The sequence below is a fragment of the Euleptes europaea genome, chromosome 15, assembly GCF_029931775.1.
Source record: "Euleptes europaea isolate rEulEur1 chromosome 15, rEulEur1.hap1, whole genome shotgun sequence".
NCBI lineage: Eukaryota > Metazoa > Chordata > Lepidosauria > Squamata > Sphaerodactylidae > Euleptes > Euleptes europaea.
In genome coordinates this window covers 31,097,539-31,118,520 of record NC_079326.1, presented here as the reverse complement: position 1 = coordinate 31,118,520, position 20,982 = coordinate 31,097,539, and the positions used below count along the sequence as shown (strand labels likewise).

At 44.3% G+C, this 20,982-nt stretch overlaps 1 protein-coding gene and 1 non-coding gene across 2 annotated transcripts in view; both read left to right on the top strand.

Moving 5' to 3' along the window:
- Positions 1–20,982, top strand: part of ACVR1 (activin A receptor type 1) — a 98,742-nt gene that overhangs the window by 70,697 nt on the left and 7,063 nt on the right. The window contains exons 5-8 of the mRNA XM_056861256.1: positions 3,852–3,951; positions 5,599–5,745; positions 8,478–8,753; positions 19,479–19,676. Coding sequence (XP_056717234.1) covers positions 3,852–3,951; positions 5,599–5,745; positions 8,478–8,753; positions 19,479–19,676 — 721 coding nt within the window. The remainder of the gene's footprint in view (positions 1–3,851; positions 3,952–5,598; positions 5,746–8,477; positions 8,754–19,478; positions 19,677–20,982) is intronic.
- On the top strand, positions 3,443–3,514 carry TRNAV-GAC (transfer RNA valine (anticodon GAC)). Its single transcript has one exon. It is a non-coding gene; the product is annotated as a tRNA-Val (tRNA).

The window sequence follows — 20,982 nt, the reverse complement described above, 5'->3', positions numbered from 1 at the left end:
AACTCTTAATACATCGCTGGGAATACAACCCAGTTGAAAACACATAACCTGCATAGTTTTCTTTTATATTTGATAAACACCATTTTAAACTCAGTCATAAAGGTTGGTATACTGACATATGTTTTTATGTAATTGTATTCTGTATTTTATGTATGTAGTTTCCAGTTGGCAAAGGTGTTAGACAAGGATGTATTTTATCTCCCTATCTCTTCAGGCTCTTCAATCTATATGCAGAACATATAATTAGGGCAGCTGGACTAGATTTAGATGAAGGTGGAGTAAAATTGGAGGGAGGAACATTAACAATTTGAGATAATGCCGATGATACTACATTACTTCCTTTTGCAGGCATCCCCAAACTGGAAAACACAAGCGGTCACTGGTAGTGAAGGTCACCGGGCCACATGTGCACATTCATTACAAGTGAAATGAAAACACTGACTCCTTTCTGTAATGAGATATAAACATCATACCTGCCAGCATGGTGTAGTGGTTAAGAGCAGTGGTTTGTAGCGGTGGACTCTGATCTGGAGAACCAGGTTTGATTCCCCACTCCTCATGAGTGGCGGAGGCTGATCTAGTGAACTAAGTTGGTATCCCCACTCCTACACACAAAGCCAGCTGGGTGACCTTGGGCAAGTTACTCTCTCTCAGCTCCACGTACCTCACAGGGTGTCTGTTGTGGGGAGGGGAAGGGAAGGTAATTGTAAGCCGGTTTGATGTCTCCCTTAAGTGGCAGAGAATGTCGGCATATAAAAACCAACTCTCCTTCTTTCTCTTCTTCTTCCTCCTCCTCCTCCTCCTCCTCCTCTTCTTTTGTTGTTCTAATGATCATTATTTGGCAGCATTGGACTTGGCCATGCGCCCAGCCCTTGTCAGATGTTTGTCAGTGTTTCCCTGCACAACTTAGTTGCTCCCCACCCCAAGAAATGTTTCTGCTGCACCATATAACTTCTTACTTATTCAGGGGTCCCTTGTTGAGAAGCAAAATCCATAATCTTATCTACCAGTGTCACTTAGAAAAATGTCTGATTTTAGAATCATGTTAAATTAATATAGTTACAGATACACTCAGGCAAAATGCATGGTGGTGTTTTGAGTTCCATTTAATCTTGCAGGTATCCCAGTATTTCAGGTAGAGTGAAAATAAGTAGTAAGATGCGCGGGTGGGGGGGTGGCAGCGGAGAAAGCCTACTGCAAGTATGATTGTTGGATATCTATTCTATCTGATGTGGTACAAGGACCTATACTGTTGTACATCCCGAATGGATCCTCCTCATTTACTCCAACTAATCATTGTTCTTTTGGAATGTTCTCAAATGTTTAAAAAAAATAGTTTGGGGGATATTCAAATGCTGCCACCTTGTGGACATACCTAGAGGATTTCGGCTAGCATCTTACTGGCAGATTATATTGGGTGTACGGCTGCCAGGTTGACGCCACTTTGTATAACAGTGCTTAAGTTCTCAACACTTCGGTTTTTCTGAATATGAGCGGCTTCAAGAACTGGCTGTTACTCTGTGCTGAAGCTGAAATAGACAGCTTAGAAGTGTCAGGTTTCAGTCACCGCTGAGGCTTTGCAAAGGTTTTTGTTAGGTTTTTAAAAGCAGAATATTGGCAGTTCATTTATTTTATTTTTTTGGCTGCTGAAGTTCTGTTAAAGGTTTGTTGTTAAAGAACAGCTTTCCTTTTCAGGAATTAAGTGTATTTTCTCCAGGCATGGCCTGAAGTGGTGTTCGCTGAATTTCACACTGTTTCTCTTTGATTAACAAGTCACCTCTCCAAAATGCCATGTAGTTCTGACAATGCAGTTAGGAAAAGAGTCTCTTCCTGACAGAAGAAGCTCGTTGGAGGTTTGTGTGGCTTAAATAAATTGTGCTGAGTGGGAGCGGCTTTCAGAGCAGGGTAATGTGTTCTGTGTTGGAACATGAACAGATAGTTAGACAGAATCATATTTCGGTCATCTTAACATTAAGTATTCACAAAGCTAGCTCTGTTCCTTTTTAAAAGAGGTTTTTATTAACAGAATTTAACACTTCAGTTATTGAGTGCATGCATCTGTGCACGTTTCTTTGAGTTTAAAGTTATGGTGCTTGCCATTTTTGGAAATGAATTTTGTCATTCGCCGGAGGGGGGCGGGGCGGAAATCCCCTTTTGTGGTCTTGCCAATTTAACCCTGAATTTTCTACAAGATTCATTGTTCACAGGAAGGTACCCCAAGTTTAAAATAAGGAATGGTGACATTAAAAGTAGTTGGAATTTCATTGCATGCAACAATTAGGCCGCTGTAATTTTTTTAAAAAAAATTATGGATACTAGTAATTGGGTTGGTTAAAAGGCTTGATAGTGCCACAGGATCCCTGGCCCAAAAGGTATCCGGCTGTCCAGCCTGGTGGAACGCAATACCCAGTAAGGTTCGGGCCCTGTGGGACTTAAAGCAATTCTGTAAAACTGACAGGTTTTCCATCTGGCTGATCTCCCCTTCCTCTCCTTCCCCTCTGCTTTTCCCACAAATTGAAAAAGTGTAATTGCTGCTTATGCTATCGTTATACGTTATTGTTTTGTGGAAGTACCGGTGGCTGCTATAATTACGGGTGCCTGGTTTTAATGCTGTTCATGACTGTATTTATGAACAGCATTAACAGCCGGCTTGGTGTAGTGGTTAAAAGCGGTGGTTTGGAGCAGTGGACTCTGATCTGGAGAACCGGGTTTGATTCCCCACTCCTCCACATGAGCGGTGGAGGCTAATCTGGTGAACTGGATTTGTTTCCCAACTCCTGCACTTGAAGCCAGCTGCGTGACCTTGGGCTAGTCACAGCTCTTAGAGCTCTCTCAGCCTCACCTACCTCAAATGGTGTCTGTTGTGGGGAGGGGAAGGGAAGGTGATTGTAAGCTGGTTTGAGGCTTCCTTAAGTGGTAGAGAAAGCCGGCATATAAAAACCAATTCTTCTTCTTCTCCTTGTATACCTTTGAATTGTTTTTAAATTGTTTTAATAAGGTTTTTAGCTGCTCTGAGCCTGGCTTGACCAGGAAAGGGCGGCATATAAATCTAATAAATCAAGTCAGATCAAGATTGGTGAAGATAACAAATCTCAGCATGGCCTGAACAGGAGATTATGGGAGACTATGGATGGGAGATGTGGACTCTCTGCATGCCATGCTGTGTCCCTTGATGGGAGGCAGCCGGGATATAAATGCAATTGATAATAAGTGCATTAGGAGCTGTACTTGCCCATTTGGTTGAACAGTATCCCAGCACGTTCGTATTTATCATTGAATGACTTGGAGCTACCAGAGCTTTTTTACTGATACAATTTTCAACCATGGAATGTGACCTTCTTTCCCTCCCACCGATCCTCCACAGCCCAAAATGGTCCAGAAAATGCCGGTCAGGGAGAAAGTTCTGCTCCACAGGCAAAATTCCTTCCATCTATTTGGGGTAGGGGCTGTGGCTCAGTGGTAGAGCATCTGCTTGACATGCAGAAGGTCCCAGGTTCAATCCCTGGCATCTCCAGTTAAGGGGACTAGGCAGGTAGGTGATGTGAAAGACCTCCGCCTGAGACCCTGGAGAGCCGCTGCCAGTCTGAGTAGACAATACTGACTTTGATGGACCGAGCGTCTGATTCAGTATAAGGCAGCTTCATGTGTTCATGTGATCTGTGAAAATGCTCTGGAGGAGCCAAGCCAAAGGTGTGGAAGAAATGCTCATCTGCTTGTATATTAGTTTCTCATCCTAGCGGCAAAGTAATTCACTAGCGGCAATTTCCATATGGCGAAGTTGAAAGTGAGAGTGTTATTTCCGGCTCTGCTTGAACATTGGTACCAAAGCATTTAATCTTATTTCTCCACAGGACTTACTGGACCATTCCTGTACCTCCGGGAGTGGCTCTGGTCTTCCCTTCCTCGTACAAAGAACAGTTGCTCGCCAGATTACACTGTTGGAGTGTGTGGGTTAGTAACTGTTCATTTGAATTTAGTCTTTTCAGTTGCCCTTCTAGGCCACTGGTTGTAAGCTGCCTCCTGAATTTTGGTCAAGGGGATTGTGGGATATAGAGTGTATGTGTGTATATATGTATAATATATATTTTAAATCTGATTACTGACTCACTGCGCAGGGAGCAGCCCCTGAGGCTAAGCATCCTGCCTGTTGCATAATGCGTACAGTAAATAAAATCTGCAAGTCTAACAAATTCTGAGTGCAAATGGTGCAGAAAAATGATGATCAACCAGTGTTAAACCTTGTTAAACACTGGTATTCTATCAAGTGTCCGCAATACTTAGGAGTTATCAGAATGCCTTAATAGTATTCTTACCTTTTAATTGGTGACCTTTCCCTACAAGTTACTCCTGCACGTCTGTATTTTGGTACTGGATCTTCCTGTGAGCTAGTGAATATCTGTTTAAGAGGCCAAATGTTACTTCTGTATCGGCTTGCCGGTGGAATCTCTGGACAGGAAGTCTGTTCGATATAACATCAATGCCACATAGGTATCATGTATCCTGTTACCCTGGATTACACCTGTTACTGATGAACATGTGCCAGAAATGAGGTAAAGAAATGATACCAGCTTCAGACCTGTATTGCTGCCAAAGACAGCAGGTGGCATTGCACTGAAGATAAATTTATTTTTGACTGTTGGTCGAACCATGGGTCTGCGGCATGCAGATCACGTCTTACCCTCATGTTCAGTGCTGCTGCTTTTTACTAGATACATCAGTATGCAGATTTCTGTTGTGGCCTTTATGTACCAAACAGGCCCCACTATGTTTTAATGTAGATAGTTTCAGGTGGGCAAGCTGTATTGGTCTGCAGTGGAAGAGCAAGATTTGAGTATAGCAGCACCTAATGAGATTTCGAGGCTGTCAGCTTTCAAGATTCAAAGGTCTGATGTATGTGATGAAGGGAGCTTTGATTCTTGAAAGCTTGCACCCTGTCTTCTTGTTGGTCTTTAGGGTGCCGCTGGACTTAAATCTTGTGTTTCATGGGTGGATCTCTTAGAGAGTCTTCACGCGACTCTCTGTATCTTGGATGTAAGGCCATAGCTCAGTAGTAGAGCACGTGTTACCCATAGCTCAGTGGTAGGGTACATGTTTCATCTGTTAAGGTCTTGCATGCAGTCCCTGAAATCTATAATTAAAGGTGCTCAGGTATGGGAAACTGGTTTCAGTCAGTGTAGATGATGTTGGGCAAAGAGACAAATGATCTGACTTGGTATAAGACAGCTTTCTATGTTCATTGCACTACGATTAACACTGCAGTCCTATTGACGGCTACCACAGTCTTGGTTTTAGACTGAGATTTGGCTGAAACATTGTAGATCGATCCTAGAATAAAAGAACTGCCTTCCAATCCCAGCCTTGGGTGCTCTTTGGTGAAAGAGATGCTTTTGGGATGCAGGGGTTCTTAGTATGTTTGAGGCATGGGTCCCTGCTTAAATGCAAAACCTTCACAATGCTCAGGCCCCAAGTAACAATCCACATCATTTTGGCTTTGAATTAAATTGTATGTCTTTGATTTAATCTTAGTGCGAAGTGTACTCTTTCTCAGCTTATGAAATCCACCGATACAATCTTTTGTACTATTTGCTTTTTTTCTAGGGAAAGGTCGATATGGAGAGGTCTGGAGAGGACAATGGCAAGGGGAAAGCGTTGCTGTAAAGATCTTTTCTTCCCGAGATGAAAAGTCCTGGTTCAGGGAAACAGAATTGTATAATACAGTGTTACTGAGGCATGAAAACATTTTAGGTAATGGTATCACGTTGTACATGAGTGGGAGTGGGGCAACTGAGAATACTAGGCACAGCGGCCCTTTCTGTGTCTCTCTTACAACCTCGATTTCTCTTGCATTTAACCAAATTAAGTAAAACCTATTCTCAGAGTGTCAGATAAGACAGGACCGAGCCCCCCACCCCAGGCATCCGTTTCTCTGTTAGAAAAGCTGTACTCTTGAACGTGATCCCTCGAGAAGATTGCAAGAGGTGCACCTTATAAATGCATGGCTTTTATTTTAAGTGAGCCCTGTGGCGCAGAGCAGTAAGCTGCAGTACTGCGGTCAAAAGCTCTGCTCACGACCTGAGTTCGATCCCGACAGAAGTCGGTTTCAGGTAGCCGGCTCAAGGTTGACTCAGCCTTCCATCCTTCCAAGGTTGGTAAAATGAGTGCCCAGCTTGCTGGGGGTAAAGTGTAGATGACCGGGGAAGGCAATGGCAAACCGCCCCGTAAACGTAGTTTGCCTAGTAAACATCGGGATGTGACGTCACCCCATGGGTCAGTAATTACCTGGTGCTGGCACAGAGGACTACCTTTACCTTTCAAATTTTTTTAAAGTTTTTTCTTGAATTATCTTGTCACTGCCAGAGTGCTCACTGTCTTCAGAGTTCTGGACCCACCAAACACCCAGGCCCTGCCTCCAAGGCACAATGCATGCTTGCCTCATCATTAGCTCCCCCCCTTTTTTTGCTGTGCTCCTTTAAGGGCTCTCAGGACAACACCTGTTGTGTCAGAAACCTGTGTCAAACCTGTTCACCTCTGTCCTTGTGCTCCTGCTGCCTTTGGGCAGTCCACTGTAGGAGTGGGAGCAAGAGCTTGCCTGCCCTGGGCCTCTGCCAGTAGCACGATGTTCTTCCCAGGGTCCTCCAGGGCCCTCCAGTGCCTCCTTTGGATAGGTTCCCATTTTGGACATTGTGTACTGTAACCGTACAGGCTGGTTCTCTGCCAGGTTGACCGGAATCACTTCCGGTTGGGCCAGGGGCTTCCCTTGTGAGTTCTCAAAGAGTTTCTGGTAGGAGTGCCACCTAGGTCCAAGGTACTAGATTTAGATTGGAGCTGTTCCCAAGTCAAAAGGACACCCAAGAATCAAGTTAAACTATTTTATTTTTTAAAAGATATGCAGGATACAGAAAATAACACAAGCAGCGAAGCAAAACAAGAAAGGCTTTAAGCAAAACAGGCAGTTTCAAAAAGGCTTAGATTTTACAAGTGTTTCAAAAGATCTCTCTCAAAAGCTGAACTCCTTCAGCATCAAATTGCCAATTCAGACAGCATTCCCGGCCTACAAAATAAAGCATTAGTTTGATGTGCCATAGTGGCCAGCATGGCATCCATGACAACATGTCTGTCCATAGGCAAAAGCCTGATACTTATTCCCAAAATTCTAAATTGAGTGGAGCTCAAGACCCAATCAGAATTCAAGAGAAGTTCTGAATTATTAATGTGTCCATTATTTGACCATCTAACTTAAACGGCAGAAGGTTGGAAAAACAAGAAGCAGGTGGCTGCAGTCCATCAGCCTGTTATCCTGTCCTGGTGACAGCAATAAAGTTTGGCTAATTAGATGGAATGCAATTAGGTGCTGAACCATGGTGAAAATTTAGGGAGGATTCCACAAACACCTGAAAGCTTATCTGTCCCAGATGGAACCATTCTTAGTCGCAAATCAATCTGCATTCCAGCTGCTACCCATTGATATCAAACTGTCGTCTCATCTAGGCCCAAAGCCTCAACTATTGTAGGAAACTGACTACACAAGCAATTAAAAGCATCATTTCTTGACACTCTTGCCTTGAAAACCTTCCAGGGTCGCCATAAGTCAGCTGTAACTTGATGGCGCGCACACACACAACTGTGTACATCTGCTCCTAATGAAAATAGAATTTTGTGGCACACTATAAAGACTCACAAATTCTTTGTGGTCTAACCTGTTGCAACGTAAAGTTCTCTATCAAAAGCATGACAAAACATCTGATGGAAAAGACCGTGCCTCCAGATCGAATGGGGATTTTGTTCCTTTTGAAGCCTTAAAGCACGTTGTGTGGTTTATGACCCTGTTCTTCTCTCCACACTTTTTGAATTTCGGTTCTGTGTCAGAGATGAGTGGATATCAGTAGCTGAGTCACTTCTCATATTTGACTATTAAAAAAACTTTTTAACATGGGGAGAGACTGGCTCAGATATTGAAATTGTTGAATCATAAACTTAAGTCAGTGAAATTTAACCCCTGTAAGCTTATGCCCTGATCAATCCCTTAGTCTTTAAGATTCCACAAGACTCCTATTTGTGTTTGCTGTGATTGACAAACATACACATGGAATCTGTTTATTTACATGTCTAGTCAGGAACTGGGGAAGGGGAAAATTTGGGGAGAGGGGGTGCCTAATAATTCTTCTTGAGGAAACTTGCCTTAGATACGTTATATGCAAAGTCTTAGACTCAGTTTGAGAACTGAGGGGATATGGTATTGATAATGGGTTTTTGAGAGGAAGGAATCCCTGATTATGTTAGGAAATGCAAGGGAGACAAGCTAATTTGGTGATGGCCTGCTTATGTCCCTTGCCAAGGCAACAAGCAGCCAGCAGTGCTGTTGGGCGGGGGGCGGGGTATAATTTTACAGCTGGCTTAATAGTGTGTGTATGTGTAGGGAGTATCTGACTTGACCACCTGATACCCACCCCACACATATGTTTCTTCTTTCCTTTCAGGCTTCATTGCCTCGGACATGACTTCCAGGCATTCCAGCACTCAGTTGTGGCTAATCACACACTACCACGAGATGGGCTCTTTGTACGACTATCTCCAGCTAACCACACTGGACACAGTCAGTTGCCTCCGAATAGTCTTGTCTATTGCTAGTGGCCTTGCACATTTGCACATAGAGATATTTGGGACCCAAGGAAAACCGGCCATTGCGCACCGAGACTTGAAGAGTAAGAATATCCTGGTTAAGAAGAACGGACAGTGCTGCATAGCAGATTTAGGTGAGCAGGCGTCCCTCTTTCTGTCTTGGTTTTTCTGTTGCATTTAAAATACTGAAAGGATGCTGTGTAATCCTCCGATAACATCATGCAGTTCTTGAGGATGTTTCGTGAGTTGTAGTTGCTTTGAAAGATTCTCTAGCATCCACTAGAGGGCACTTCTTCTGTTTGCTAAGCCAGCTTGTACCAGAGGGTAAAACGAAAGAATATTTATTATGCAGTTTTTTTAAAAAAAATTTTTATTTAATTTCAATAGAAAAATAGAAAAAAATAGAAAACAATACAAAACAACACATAGAAAAGAAAAAAAGGTTCTGGGTGGTCATTCAAAGATTTGATAAAATTACAATAGTTTTTCTATCCTACTTATAAACTCTTTTATGTGAAGTTTCTAGCCTCTTAATAATAAATCCTCTTAGATTTTTACTTGCTTATTCATTCTCTATGTTGTTAATCTTTTAACAGTAACACAATAATACTTATTATGCACAGTTTTAAAGAAGGTGTGGGAAGGTGCTAAATATTGGGAAGGAGGGAAGTCAGGAATGAGAGATTAACAGTGCCACCCTAAACTGTTAACACCCTTCTAAGCCCACCGACTGCACTGACCTTAGAAGAGTAGAGCTCTTCGTAGGATTGGTCCGTAGATGAAGCTGCCTTTGCTGTTTTAGGCAATGACTGGAGAGCATCCTGCCCCTTCTATAATCCACCCTCAGAGGATGGAGCTCAGAGGTTCCATTGGTGCTTTGCATGGCAGCCCCTCTGTGGTGTGAGGTTGCCCAGTGGCTTTTCTGTCATGTTGTAGCAATGATATTAATCATACTATGCTATGCATGGTTTAAATTAAAACTGCGGCTGGCCAGCCTTTGGCACATGTGATACAGGCTGTTATGGCCCAGGCATTTGTGTATGTGTGAATAGTACATGTTGTAGGGCTCTAGAGAAGGCCCTCCTTGGACAGCAGGTTTTATGGTTTGAAACATTTCAGAATATAATGTAAATGCTACTTTGATGGCTTATAAGATTGTATATATGGGATAGAGTCAGAGAAGGGGTAGGGCATGTTACTGTTTCGTTCAAGGCCCCAAAACATGATGATTGTACCCTGCAGGCAGCAGATATTTGTGAGCTCCTTGAGAAGAGGAAAAAGACCTTTTGGCCTTGGTTGGTTGCATCTGGGATAGTCACATGTGTACTTCTTGCTGACTAGGGCAAAACCACTACAAGGCATGACAGTGGAATTGTGCTGGTAGCCACAATGCCACATAGACTGCAGTGCGCGCTGCAGTGACATCATGCAAAACCTGATGCTTGAGTTGTGGCACGCTTGCTGAGGCGAAATGCAGTACATTGGTCAGTGAGTCAATCAAGTTTATTGTATAAGGCCATAGGCCATTACAATCTAAAACAGTATAGTAACAGGTTAAAATATACAAAACCAGAATCATTAAAAGAATACAAAAATAAAAATAAAAATTGATAAACACCCATTTGGCTCTAACCAGCTTTGCCACCTTTCATGGTTTGCTTTGCCCTGATTTTCTTGGCCACCAGGCCATACAGTGCCATTCTTTTGGAAATATACGGGTCCTTATCTGACAACAAATAGATCAATCTGTCAACATCAGATGACAGTTGTGACCCTAAAAGAATGTTTCCCAGAAACCTGTTCCGGGGCTCAGTATATAAAGGACAGGCCAGAACATAATGGGGGAGATCTTCCACTGAAGCCCCACATAAACAAATGCGTTGAGACAGCGGTATTTTTAAAAAATGGCCTGTAAGGAGCTCCGTGGGCATGGTTTGAAAACGCAGTGATGTAAGGGCTGCTCTGAGGCTGTATGTTGTCATGTCTGCCAGGTAAGAGGCTCTGAAATGGTCTTTTTAGAATGTTGGTCTGTATCCCGCTTCTTTGTTTAGCAATGGTTTGTTTTCCTTCTGCTTAAGGGAGCCTTTCTCCAGTGGAAGAAGCTCTTCTGCTGGTGGAAAATCTACTTCCGTCAGAGGAAGGCTTCTTCAGCTAGAGAAAGCTTCCCACTTTGCTGAGTGGAGTCATAGAATCATAAGAGTTGGAAGGGATCACCAGGGTCATCTAGTCCAACCCCCTGCACAATGCAGGAAATTAACAACTACCTCCCCCCCACATCCCTAGTGACCCCAACCCTCGCCCCGCAATGCAGGATCCCATAATCAAAGCACTCCCGACAGATGCCATCTAGCCTCTACTTCAAGTCCTCCAAAGATGGGGACTCCACCACCCTCCCAGGCAGTGCATTCCACTATCGAACAACCCTCACCGTCAGAAAGTTCTTCCTAATGTTTGGGTGGAATCGCTTTTTCTATTAGTTTAAATCCATTACTCCGTGTCCTAGTCTCTGGAGCAACAGAGACCAAGCTAGTTCTCGTTCTGGGCTCTACAGGCATCTTGCAGATTGTGGGTTTTACCATCATGAGCCCAGGGAGGTAGGACTAAAACTTCATTTCCTGTCTTCCTGGGCGGGAAAACCTCCCAATCCCAGTTTCCGTCCTGCCTTTGTAAAGGGAGGCAGCTTCGCCAGTCGGCTCCGTTAAAGAACGACCTTTTGGAAGATTTCCTTTACCCTTCTTCTTCTTCCTTCTACCTATGTCTCCTGTTCTATTCCCTACCCTACTTAAAAAAAAAACACCTTCTCTCCCTCCCGCTCCCCCCTCCTTCGCACTGATGAGCAAGGCGGCGGGCAAACGAGATGTATTGGAGGAGGAGCTCCTCTCCGAGGGAGACAACGACCGAGCCCTCTTCGCCTCGACAGGGCAGAGTCGCAAGGAAAGTTCCAACGGCCGCTCTTGCGGTTCTGCGGAACTCGGCGCGGACGGCCCCAGCGCTCCCAAAAAGGCGCGCGCCTCTGGCCCGCCTGGAAATGGCGCCAAAAAGGTCGTGCGCCGCAACGAGACGAGCGAGCCTGAACAAGGAGCGGATAGATCTCTTGCGCAGAGTCCAGTATCAGATTCTGGGAGTAACATAAGCATAATCGATCCGGAGTCCCCATTATCCTGCAGAGAAGCTTTTGACTTATTTAATGGGGTCCTAGATAGACAGTCGTAAATGCTCCAAGCATTCAGCGACTCCATTTTGCCCTTCCTTAAAAATCTTGGGATTAACCCAAGGAGTAACCCTCTCTCCCAGAGCCATTCGGGTCAACAGAAACTAGGTAATCAGGAACCTTCTAGGGGCTCGTGGCCAACCAAAGGAGCCAAAAAGGCTTCTTACCAGAGTCAACACAGGCTTACACAGGAGGATGATTCCTCAAATATGGCTGACTCTGAAAGTGAAAGTAGAGAGGACGGGGAGTATGAATCTGAGGAAGAGACCCCAGTCATACTAGAAGAGCAACAGCCTCGCCTTTTTGGGGCTGAGGATTTCCAGAACCTTTTAAGCAAGGCACTGGTAGCTCTAGACCTGGATGAGGATCCTGAGCCTGCCCCAGAGACTAAAAAATTAGGAAGAAGGGAACCAGCGTTTTCCCCCAGATCTCCATCTCAGTTACATACCGTTCCCTTTCCTGAATTCTTTGAAAACCAGGTCAGAGCTGAATTAGATAAACCCCTAGCCAACAGACAATTTCCAGCCAACATCAAAAAGATGTATGCCATGGTCCCTCAAGCCATGGATCTCCTTAAAAATCCAATAATTGATGCCCCAGTCTTGGCAGTGCATTCTTCAGACCTCCAGACCCTGTGGAGGGTGGGCTGGGAAATATAAGAGACTCGATGGACAGAAAAGCTGAGATTTTAACTAAGAAGGTCCATGACTCCTCAGCATTGGCCATTCAAGCCTCAGCAGCCATGTCTATTATGGCTAGAGCCTCCATAGTGTGGATTAGGAAAATAGCCCAGCTATATTCTGGCGACAACCGCAGGATCACTGATGGGCTCAACAGACTTCTAAAGGTGGCAGCCTTCATGGCAGACACGTCCCTTGACTCAATGACCTTCGCAGCTAGAGGCCTATCTTCAAACATAGCGGTCCATAGGGCCCTATGGTTAAGGCCCTGGCAGAATGAATTTAAGACCAAATCCCTCACCCTCTCTTACCCTTTTCAAGGGGGAAAATTGTTTGGGGAAAGACTGGAAAAGATTCTTGTTGAGGACAAAAAGAAAGTCTTACCAAAATCCTACAGGAAAGATGGGAGGAATTCTTCCTCCTTCCCCAGCTTTAGATCCTTTCACACCCTTAATCGTTTCAAACAAGATCAGCGAAGAGGTAGCTGGAACAATAACAGAGGATCCTTTCGCAGGGGAGGGGGCAGATTTTTTCGTCCCCAACAGGGACAACAGCCACAGTACAATTCCAAGGAAGACAAGTTCTCCAAAAGCACAAAACAAGGACGCCAACTCATTGATAGTGGGGGGGGGGGAGGCTCCTAAACTTCAGTCACAAGTGGACTCCACCCCACACAGATGCATGGGTAGCCCAAGTTGTGTCCTCAGGTTATCTAATAGAATTCATAACCACTCCCAAGGACAGGTTTCTAAAATCCCCGAGAGCAATGAAACAAGAAAAACATTTGAGAACCCTGGCAGCCATAAATCACCTGGTTTCCATTCAGGCCATAGAACCAGTCCCTCATCTAGAGTCTGGAAAAGGGACCTACTCAATTTTCTTAACAGTCCCCAAACGAAATGGGGACTGGAGGGCCATTTTAGACCTAAAACATCTGAACAGGTCAGTAAAATACAGAAAATTCAGGATGGAAATGTTGAAGTCCATCTTAGATGCCCTCCAAATAGGGTTTTTCATGACATCCTTAGATTTAAAAGAGGCCTACCTTCATGTCCCCATTCACCCTCTACAGAGAAAGTTCCTCAGATTTTGTTATGCCGGGAAACATTTCCAATTCAGGGCCCTCCCCTTTGCCCTGGGGTCAGCGCCCGAGTGTTTACAAAGATTCTAGTAACCCTGGTGGCCCGTCTCAGACAGGAAGGAATCAGTCTTTCCCTATCTGGACGACATTCTAATATGTTCCAGATCCCGAGAGGAATCGATAACACAAACACACAGGGTTGTCCATCTGCTGACAGAATATGGCTTCTTGATAAATTCAGAAAAAAGCCAACTAAATCCGACACAAAGACTACAACACCTAGGAGTCATTCTAGACACCGACCAGAATCTGGTTTTCCTACCTCCGGACAAGATTTCCAAAATCAAATCCATAGCACAATCACTAATCAGAGTCAACAAAGGGAGAGTTATGTTTCTTGCCAAACTCATGGGTTTAATGGTTTCTTGTCTAAGTTGTGTTCCCTGGGCCTGGTTTCACTCGAGACCATTGCAGAGTCTTCTACAACCTCATCAGCACCTGATTGCCAGAAAGATAAACAAGTCTATAACCTGGAATCAAGATTTCCAGAACAGCCTTTCGTGGTGGTGCAGCATCAAGAACCTCAGCAAAGGTCTCTTCTTCCTAGCAGAAGAACAAATTCAACTGTTCACAGACACCAGTTTGGAAGGATGGGGAGCGACATGTCAATCCCACATAGCTCAAGGCATCTGGTCAAAGACAGAGAAAAGACTACACATAAACGTACTTGAGCTCAGAGCCATCCATCTGGCTCTGATTCACTTTCAGAACCTTCTTGTACACCGCCATGTGCTTGTGCGCACGGACAATGTGTCTGCCAAGGCACATCTAAACAAACAGGGGGGCTCCAGATCATCGAAGCTTCACAGGGAAGCAGTCTTGATATTGTCCTGGCAGAAAAGTACGTAGTTTCCATTATGGCGGAACACATCAGGGGAGTTCTCAATCTCTAAGCAGATTGGCTGAGCCGGCAGACCTTGGACGAGGGGGAATGGTCCCTCAAAAGATCCATTTTCCAACAGATAGCAGAGAGGTTTGGCCAGCCATCAGTGGATCTGTTTGCCTCCGAGCAGAACCATCTTCTTCCTCGCTTTTTTACAAGGTACTACCATCCGAAAGCAGAGGGGATGGATGCCCTGATGTCCCCATGGCCCAAGGGACTTCACCTATTTGCCTTCCCACCATTCCCCATCCTACCGAAGGTGATAAGGAAGATCAGACAAGAGAGAGCCACGATCATCCTAGTAGCCCCCTCCTGGGCAAGGAGACCATGGTTTCCCAGCCTCAAGGAGATGTCCATACAGCAACCGTGGGAGCTTCCTCCGGTCCCAGACCTGTTGATCCAGGGACCCCTTTATCACCCAGACCCACAATGGCTTCACTTAACCGCCTGGAAATTGAGCGGAACAAGCTTCTAAGTCAAGGTTACAATATCGGGATTGTTAACACCATGATCAAATCCAGAAAACCATCAACTAGAAGGATCTACGACTTCTCGTGGAAGGCCTTCGTTCTCTGGTGCAGACGTAAGAATGTCGATCCCTTGACCCCAGACATCTCCAGGATCTTGGAATTTCTTCATGACAGCGCAGAGCAAGGTCTCAGGGCGGCCACATTGCGTAGGCAGGTGGCGGCCATTTCCACAGTTATCACATCAGTGGATGGTATCATACCTTCCAGACATCCATACATACAAACCTTTCTGAAGGGTGTAATTCAGACTAGACCGCCGCCCATTCACCGTTTCCCTAAATGGCGACTAAATGTAGTACTGACAGCATTAACTCAACCACCATTCGAACCCATTAGGGAATCTCACTAAAAATGCTGACGATGAAGGCGATTTTCCTGATGGCTACCTCCGCTAGGAGGGTTTCCGAACTGGGTGCACTATCTGTACGAAAAGGTTTCTGTGTCTTTCATAAGGACAAAGTCGTACTCAGGCCGGACCCTACATTCATTCCCAAAGTGAATTCCGTATTCCATCGAAAACAGGAGATTCAACTCCCATCCTTCTGTCCTAACCCCAGTCATCCCAAAGAGAGGGAATTGCACAAGCTGGATCTCCGTAGGACCCTCAGAGTATACATTAGGCGTACCTCACCCCTAAGGCGCTCAGAGTCTCTGTTTATTTCCCTAAATAACCCAAACCATGGCCTTAAAATGTCTAGGTCGGCCATAAGTTACGCAATCAGACAGTGCATCTTCTAATCCTATAAGTCTAGTAAGCTTCAGGTACCAGCTGGCATCACTGCTCATTCTGTAAGGAGTGCAGCCACTTCGGCGGCATTTGATAGGCAGGCTTCCGTGGAGGAAATTTGTCAGGCGGCCACCTGGGCTTCAGTGTCCACATTTACTAGACACTATAAAATCGACTCCATGGCATCTGCTGACGCAGCCTTTGGCAGAAGGGCTCTGCATCACGTCATGGAGCATACATAAGCCCACCCAGACTAAACAGCTCTTGGAGATCCCACAGTCTGCAAGATGCCTGTAGAGCCCAGAACGAGAACGGAGCCTTGTTTACTTACGTGAGTGCTCCTTCTGTTCTGGGATCGAAGGCATCTTGCCCGCCCAAGAGTTAAATTGACCTCCAGACGTTAGCAGTACTTGATAAATCGTTATTTCCCTCAGTTACATTGCCAGTTATGCAGTTTCAGGCTCCTTTGTCCGCCATCTTGCACCTAAGAAGGAGCTTCCTTAATGTTTAAAACAATTTTAACGTTTCTCATCATCAGTTCCTGTTATTAACACTTGGTTTTTTGCCTGTAGTGTTGTTGTTCCTTGTACTTACCTGTCTCCTTTAGCTCGGCGAGTCCGAAAACTGGGATTGGGAGGTTTTCCCGCCCAGGAAGACAGGAAATGAAGTTTTAGTCCTGCCTCCCTGGGCACGTTATGGTAAAACCCACAGTCTGCAAGATGCCTTCGATCCCAGAACAGAAGGAGTCCTCACGTAAGTAAACAAGGCTCCGTTCCCTCATCAATATGACATCCCTTCAAACATTTAAACATGGCTATCATGTCTCCCCTCAACTTTCTCTTCTCCAAACTAAACAAACCCAGCTCCCTAAGTCTCTCCTCATATGGCATTAATTCCAGACCTCTGACCATTCTGGTCGCCCTCCTCTGGAGTGGTAGGATGAAAGCTATTGAATTTGGGGGAGAGCTTGCTAGGTCCAGTGGCATGAGCTGTTTGCATTGCTCTAACTGCAGCAAGTCAAAAGGATCATCCTGCCCATACGGAATTTTTTTTTGGTATGGAAAATTCAGTGTACAGTTTAGAGATCTCATATGTCTCTGGATCTTACATGAGATTGCTTGGTTACTGTATCATGTTCATTTGGTGGGCTTTTTTTTTTTTTTTTTTTGGCACAGGTTTGGCTTGTGTTTGAGATTTTGAAGTAAATGCATTTTTAATCTTAAGTGCTTTGTGTTTCTCCAGTGATACTTTATTGATGGACTCATGAAATAAGAAGTCAGATGGACTTATTCGTCTGTTTTGTAGCAGTCGCCAGTTTACTTTAGTCAAAGTGATGTTGTGTGGGAGCTGTGTCTCGATAAATTGTTTTAATGCTGTGGAAGCAAACTCCTTGAATGCTGTGCAAACTCCTTTAGACTTATTCTGGAGGATATTTATTTCCCAAAGCACACAATTGTGTGTTTTGCCATTTATATTTCTCATGGCAATGATTGGCCAAATTCCTTCAGTTGGTATAAGGTTTTGATATACTCAGAAGTTCTGAAAAAGTAAAATGTCTTACCTCCCTGAGTGACCTTTTTCCTGCCTCCTGATAATAGCAATGGTTATGAAGCATACAGTTTCTGGGACAAGAGCGTCTTTTTGCCCAAGCAACACACTTAGCAATGAAAATATTTGATTGTATGTCTGACTAAAAATAGGTATTCTGTTTTTTTCAGTCTTTCCATTTCTGCTTTTTGGAAGTATGGTGTTTCAAAGACCTTAAACTCTTGGTCTTGCCTCTTTCCCTAAATGTTCTTTAGGCCCTACTCATAGTGTGATTGATTTTATTTATTTAAAATAGTTCTTGCTTCAGCATTCTGTACCAACTTCAGCTTTCAGACAGTCTTCAGGGGCAGCCCCACAGAGAGCACATTGCAGTAGTCTAATCTAGACGCAACCTGGGCATGCACCACAGTGGCACAATCCTTCCCACCCAGGAAGGGCCGCATCTGGCTCGCCAGTCAAATGGATGAAAGGCAACCTGGCCACCACTTCCACCTATTCATCCAGCAGGAGGTCTAGATCCAGCAGCACCCCAAAGGTAGAAACCTGCTCCTTTAGGAGGAGTGCAAACCCACCCAGAACAGGCAATATCCCATTTTCTCAGTAAAACCTTTCCCCCTTGTTGGATTAAGTTTCAGTTTGTTAACCCTCATCAGTCCCAAAAGTGCTTCCAGGCACCTGTTTAGTTTCCACAGCCTCCCTGGGATCTGCTCGATGCATGAGATAGAGCTGAATATCATCTGAGTATTGGTGGCAATTCAGCCCATATCTCTGGACGAGCTCTCCCAGCAGCTTTACATAGATGTTGAAAAGTATGGGGACAAAATGGAACCTTGCAGGACCTTGTAAGTCAGAGGTCAAGGGCCTGAGCAGCAACCCCCCCCCCCAGCACTATACTCTGAAACCTGCCTCCAAGGCAGGACTGAAACCACTGCAGAACACTGCCTTCCAGTCCGAACCCCAACAGGCAGTCCAGAAGGAAACCATGATTGATGGTGTCCAAAGCCTACCGAGAGGTCCCAGAGAATTAACGGGGGTTGCAAGTTCACCTGAAGAACTTATATTTATACTAGTCCATAATTAAAAAAAAAAAACTATCATCATGAGAGCATATGAAAAGCCATGCTGGATCAGACCAAGGCCCATCAAGTCCAGCAGTCTGTTCACACAGTGGCCAACCAGGTGCCTCTAGGAAGCCCCCAAACAAGACGACTGCAGCAGTATTATCCTGCCTGTGTTCCACAGCACCTAATATAATAGGCATGCTCATCTGATACTAGAGAGAATAGGTATGCATCGTGACTATTATTCATTTTGACTGGGCTCATCAAAGGCTTATCCCTCTTTGGTTCCATTTAACAGCAGCTCAGTGTTCAACTTTTTTTTTTCAGTGACAATAATAATGTTGGAGTTTGCAGCAAGCCAGCTGGAGTAGGGAGAGTTGCCTTTACTATCTGTTTGTTTCACATCATTTGCGGCAGTTCCAACACTTGCATGAGGTCAAGTGCTGGAGATTATTCTCCATTGCATTAGGTTTGTGATGTTTCCCTTCCCTAGCGCAGCCCGCCTTTCTCAAGTTGTTTACTTGTTTGTGTTGTGTCCTTATTCTGTATTTGTGCAATCTTGCTTTCTGTTGTTGTTTTTTGCCGTGCATATTTTGGGAAGTTACCTCTCCTCTTTCTTGATGTTTAATTTCACTTATTCTGCAGTTGAACAGATTGCCTTAAGTCCTGGGCCTCTGAGTACACATTTGAACACATTAAGCTGCCTTATACTGAATCAGACCTTTGGTCCATCAAAGTCAGTATCATCTACTCAGACCGGCAGCGGCTGTCCAGGGTCTCAGGCAGAGGTCTTTCACATCACCTACTTGCCTAGTCCCTTTAACTGGAGATGATGGGGACTGAACCTGGGACCTTCCGCATGCCAAGCAGAGCCACTGAGCCACGGCCCCTTGGCTCAAAAGCCCATTCTGCTCCCAGTCTCCATTTCAGTTGAGAATATTAATAATCGCAGCTTGCCATGTTGTTCTGGAGACCACGAGTCCAAGAGCTACTGTGAACTGCTTTGCTAACATGTTAACAGCAGTCATTTTTTAATAACGAAAGTAAGCCTGAAGTCAATCCTGTTTTTGGATTACAGGTCTTGCGGTCATGCACTCTCAAAGCACTAATCAGCTGGATGTGGGGAACAACCCCCGCGTTGGCACCAAGCGCTACATGGCCCCAGAAGTCTTAGATGAAACCATCCAAGTGGACTGTTTTGACTCCTACAAAAGGGTTGATATTTGGGCATTTGGACTGGTCCTTTGGGAAGTCGCCAGGCGCATGCTGAGCAATGGTAAGCATCTGTATTTATTTGGCATGTCCTGTGACACATAAAATCAATTGACATTAAATGTGTAAGCATCTATTTCACTTGCCTGATGGTAGGTACTTTCTTACATTGCATATATATGTGTGTTCTCTGAGTAACCCAGACTTCTGCCTCGTACTGAACGTTTTGGTATTGTCACAGTAATTGACATTCCGAACACTGCTGTCACTTTTGGCTTCTGGGAAAAGAAGCATGCCGCATTCCAAGATTTATTATGATTTAACTCTTGTTGACAAACGCAGAGATCCATAGAGCAGAACCATTGCCTCATTTTATGTAGAAGGGCTACCATGCTTTTCCCACTGCTAAATATGTCCCAGATGTCTTTGACATTTGTAACTGGCAGTCTCTGGAAAAGGTAGAAAAGTATCTGTACAAAAGCTCAGAATAGGATTGGGCTGACAAGTCTTCTCTGCATCACCCCTTAAGGAATGGACGTGGTTGCTTCTTTTATGATAGACATCTGCAGCCTGTGTAGTACACTTTCCAAAAAACAATTTTTTCATTCTTCTTACTTAACGCAAGGAAACAGCTATATAGGTTTTATGAGAATGCACATCTATTGTGGACAGTGAAGTTTACAATATGATAGTGGTGTGGTTTAAGAATGCAAAATATGCTAAGGGTATACCTGTAAGGAGGAAGAGCAGAGAGACCTCATCCATATGATTTTCTTTTCACCATCTTGTAGCGAAAGGCTCATTTGCCACGGAGAAGCCATTTTCAACAATATCTGCTGTTATATCATAGCAATATAAATATTATATGTGACCTTTGCTCTGGCACCCCCCTAAAAATGCTTGAATAGACTAATTACAGTTGTGAACTACTTAGTTTGCTATATCAGTTCTTAGTTGAGTTATTTTATTTAGCAGGTTTGTTTGCTCAATCCTAATTACATGAACAAGGAAAGCAGAACATGTTTTTAAGTACTATGAGAGCAACACCCGTCAGAAACAATGTGGAACGAATGTCACCATCTATTCACGTTCTCTGGAAAACATTTGTTTCATGGGAGAGGGGTGTCATAAGCATTCAGTTAACCATATTTCTCAATTCTCGGAACAGCGTGTGTCACTTTGAGACCCCTGAGAATTTAATCTGTAACATTTAGGTTGTTATGATGAACTTTGGGTTCTGAACTTTGCCTGAAATTGCATGCTATAGCTCTCGTACTTAAAACACCCAGATGTTGTAGAGTTGGAGACTAAATTGTTGCCTCAGCAAACAAGAGGCTCCTTGTATTTTGTTTGTTTTAAATTATGTAGTA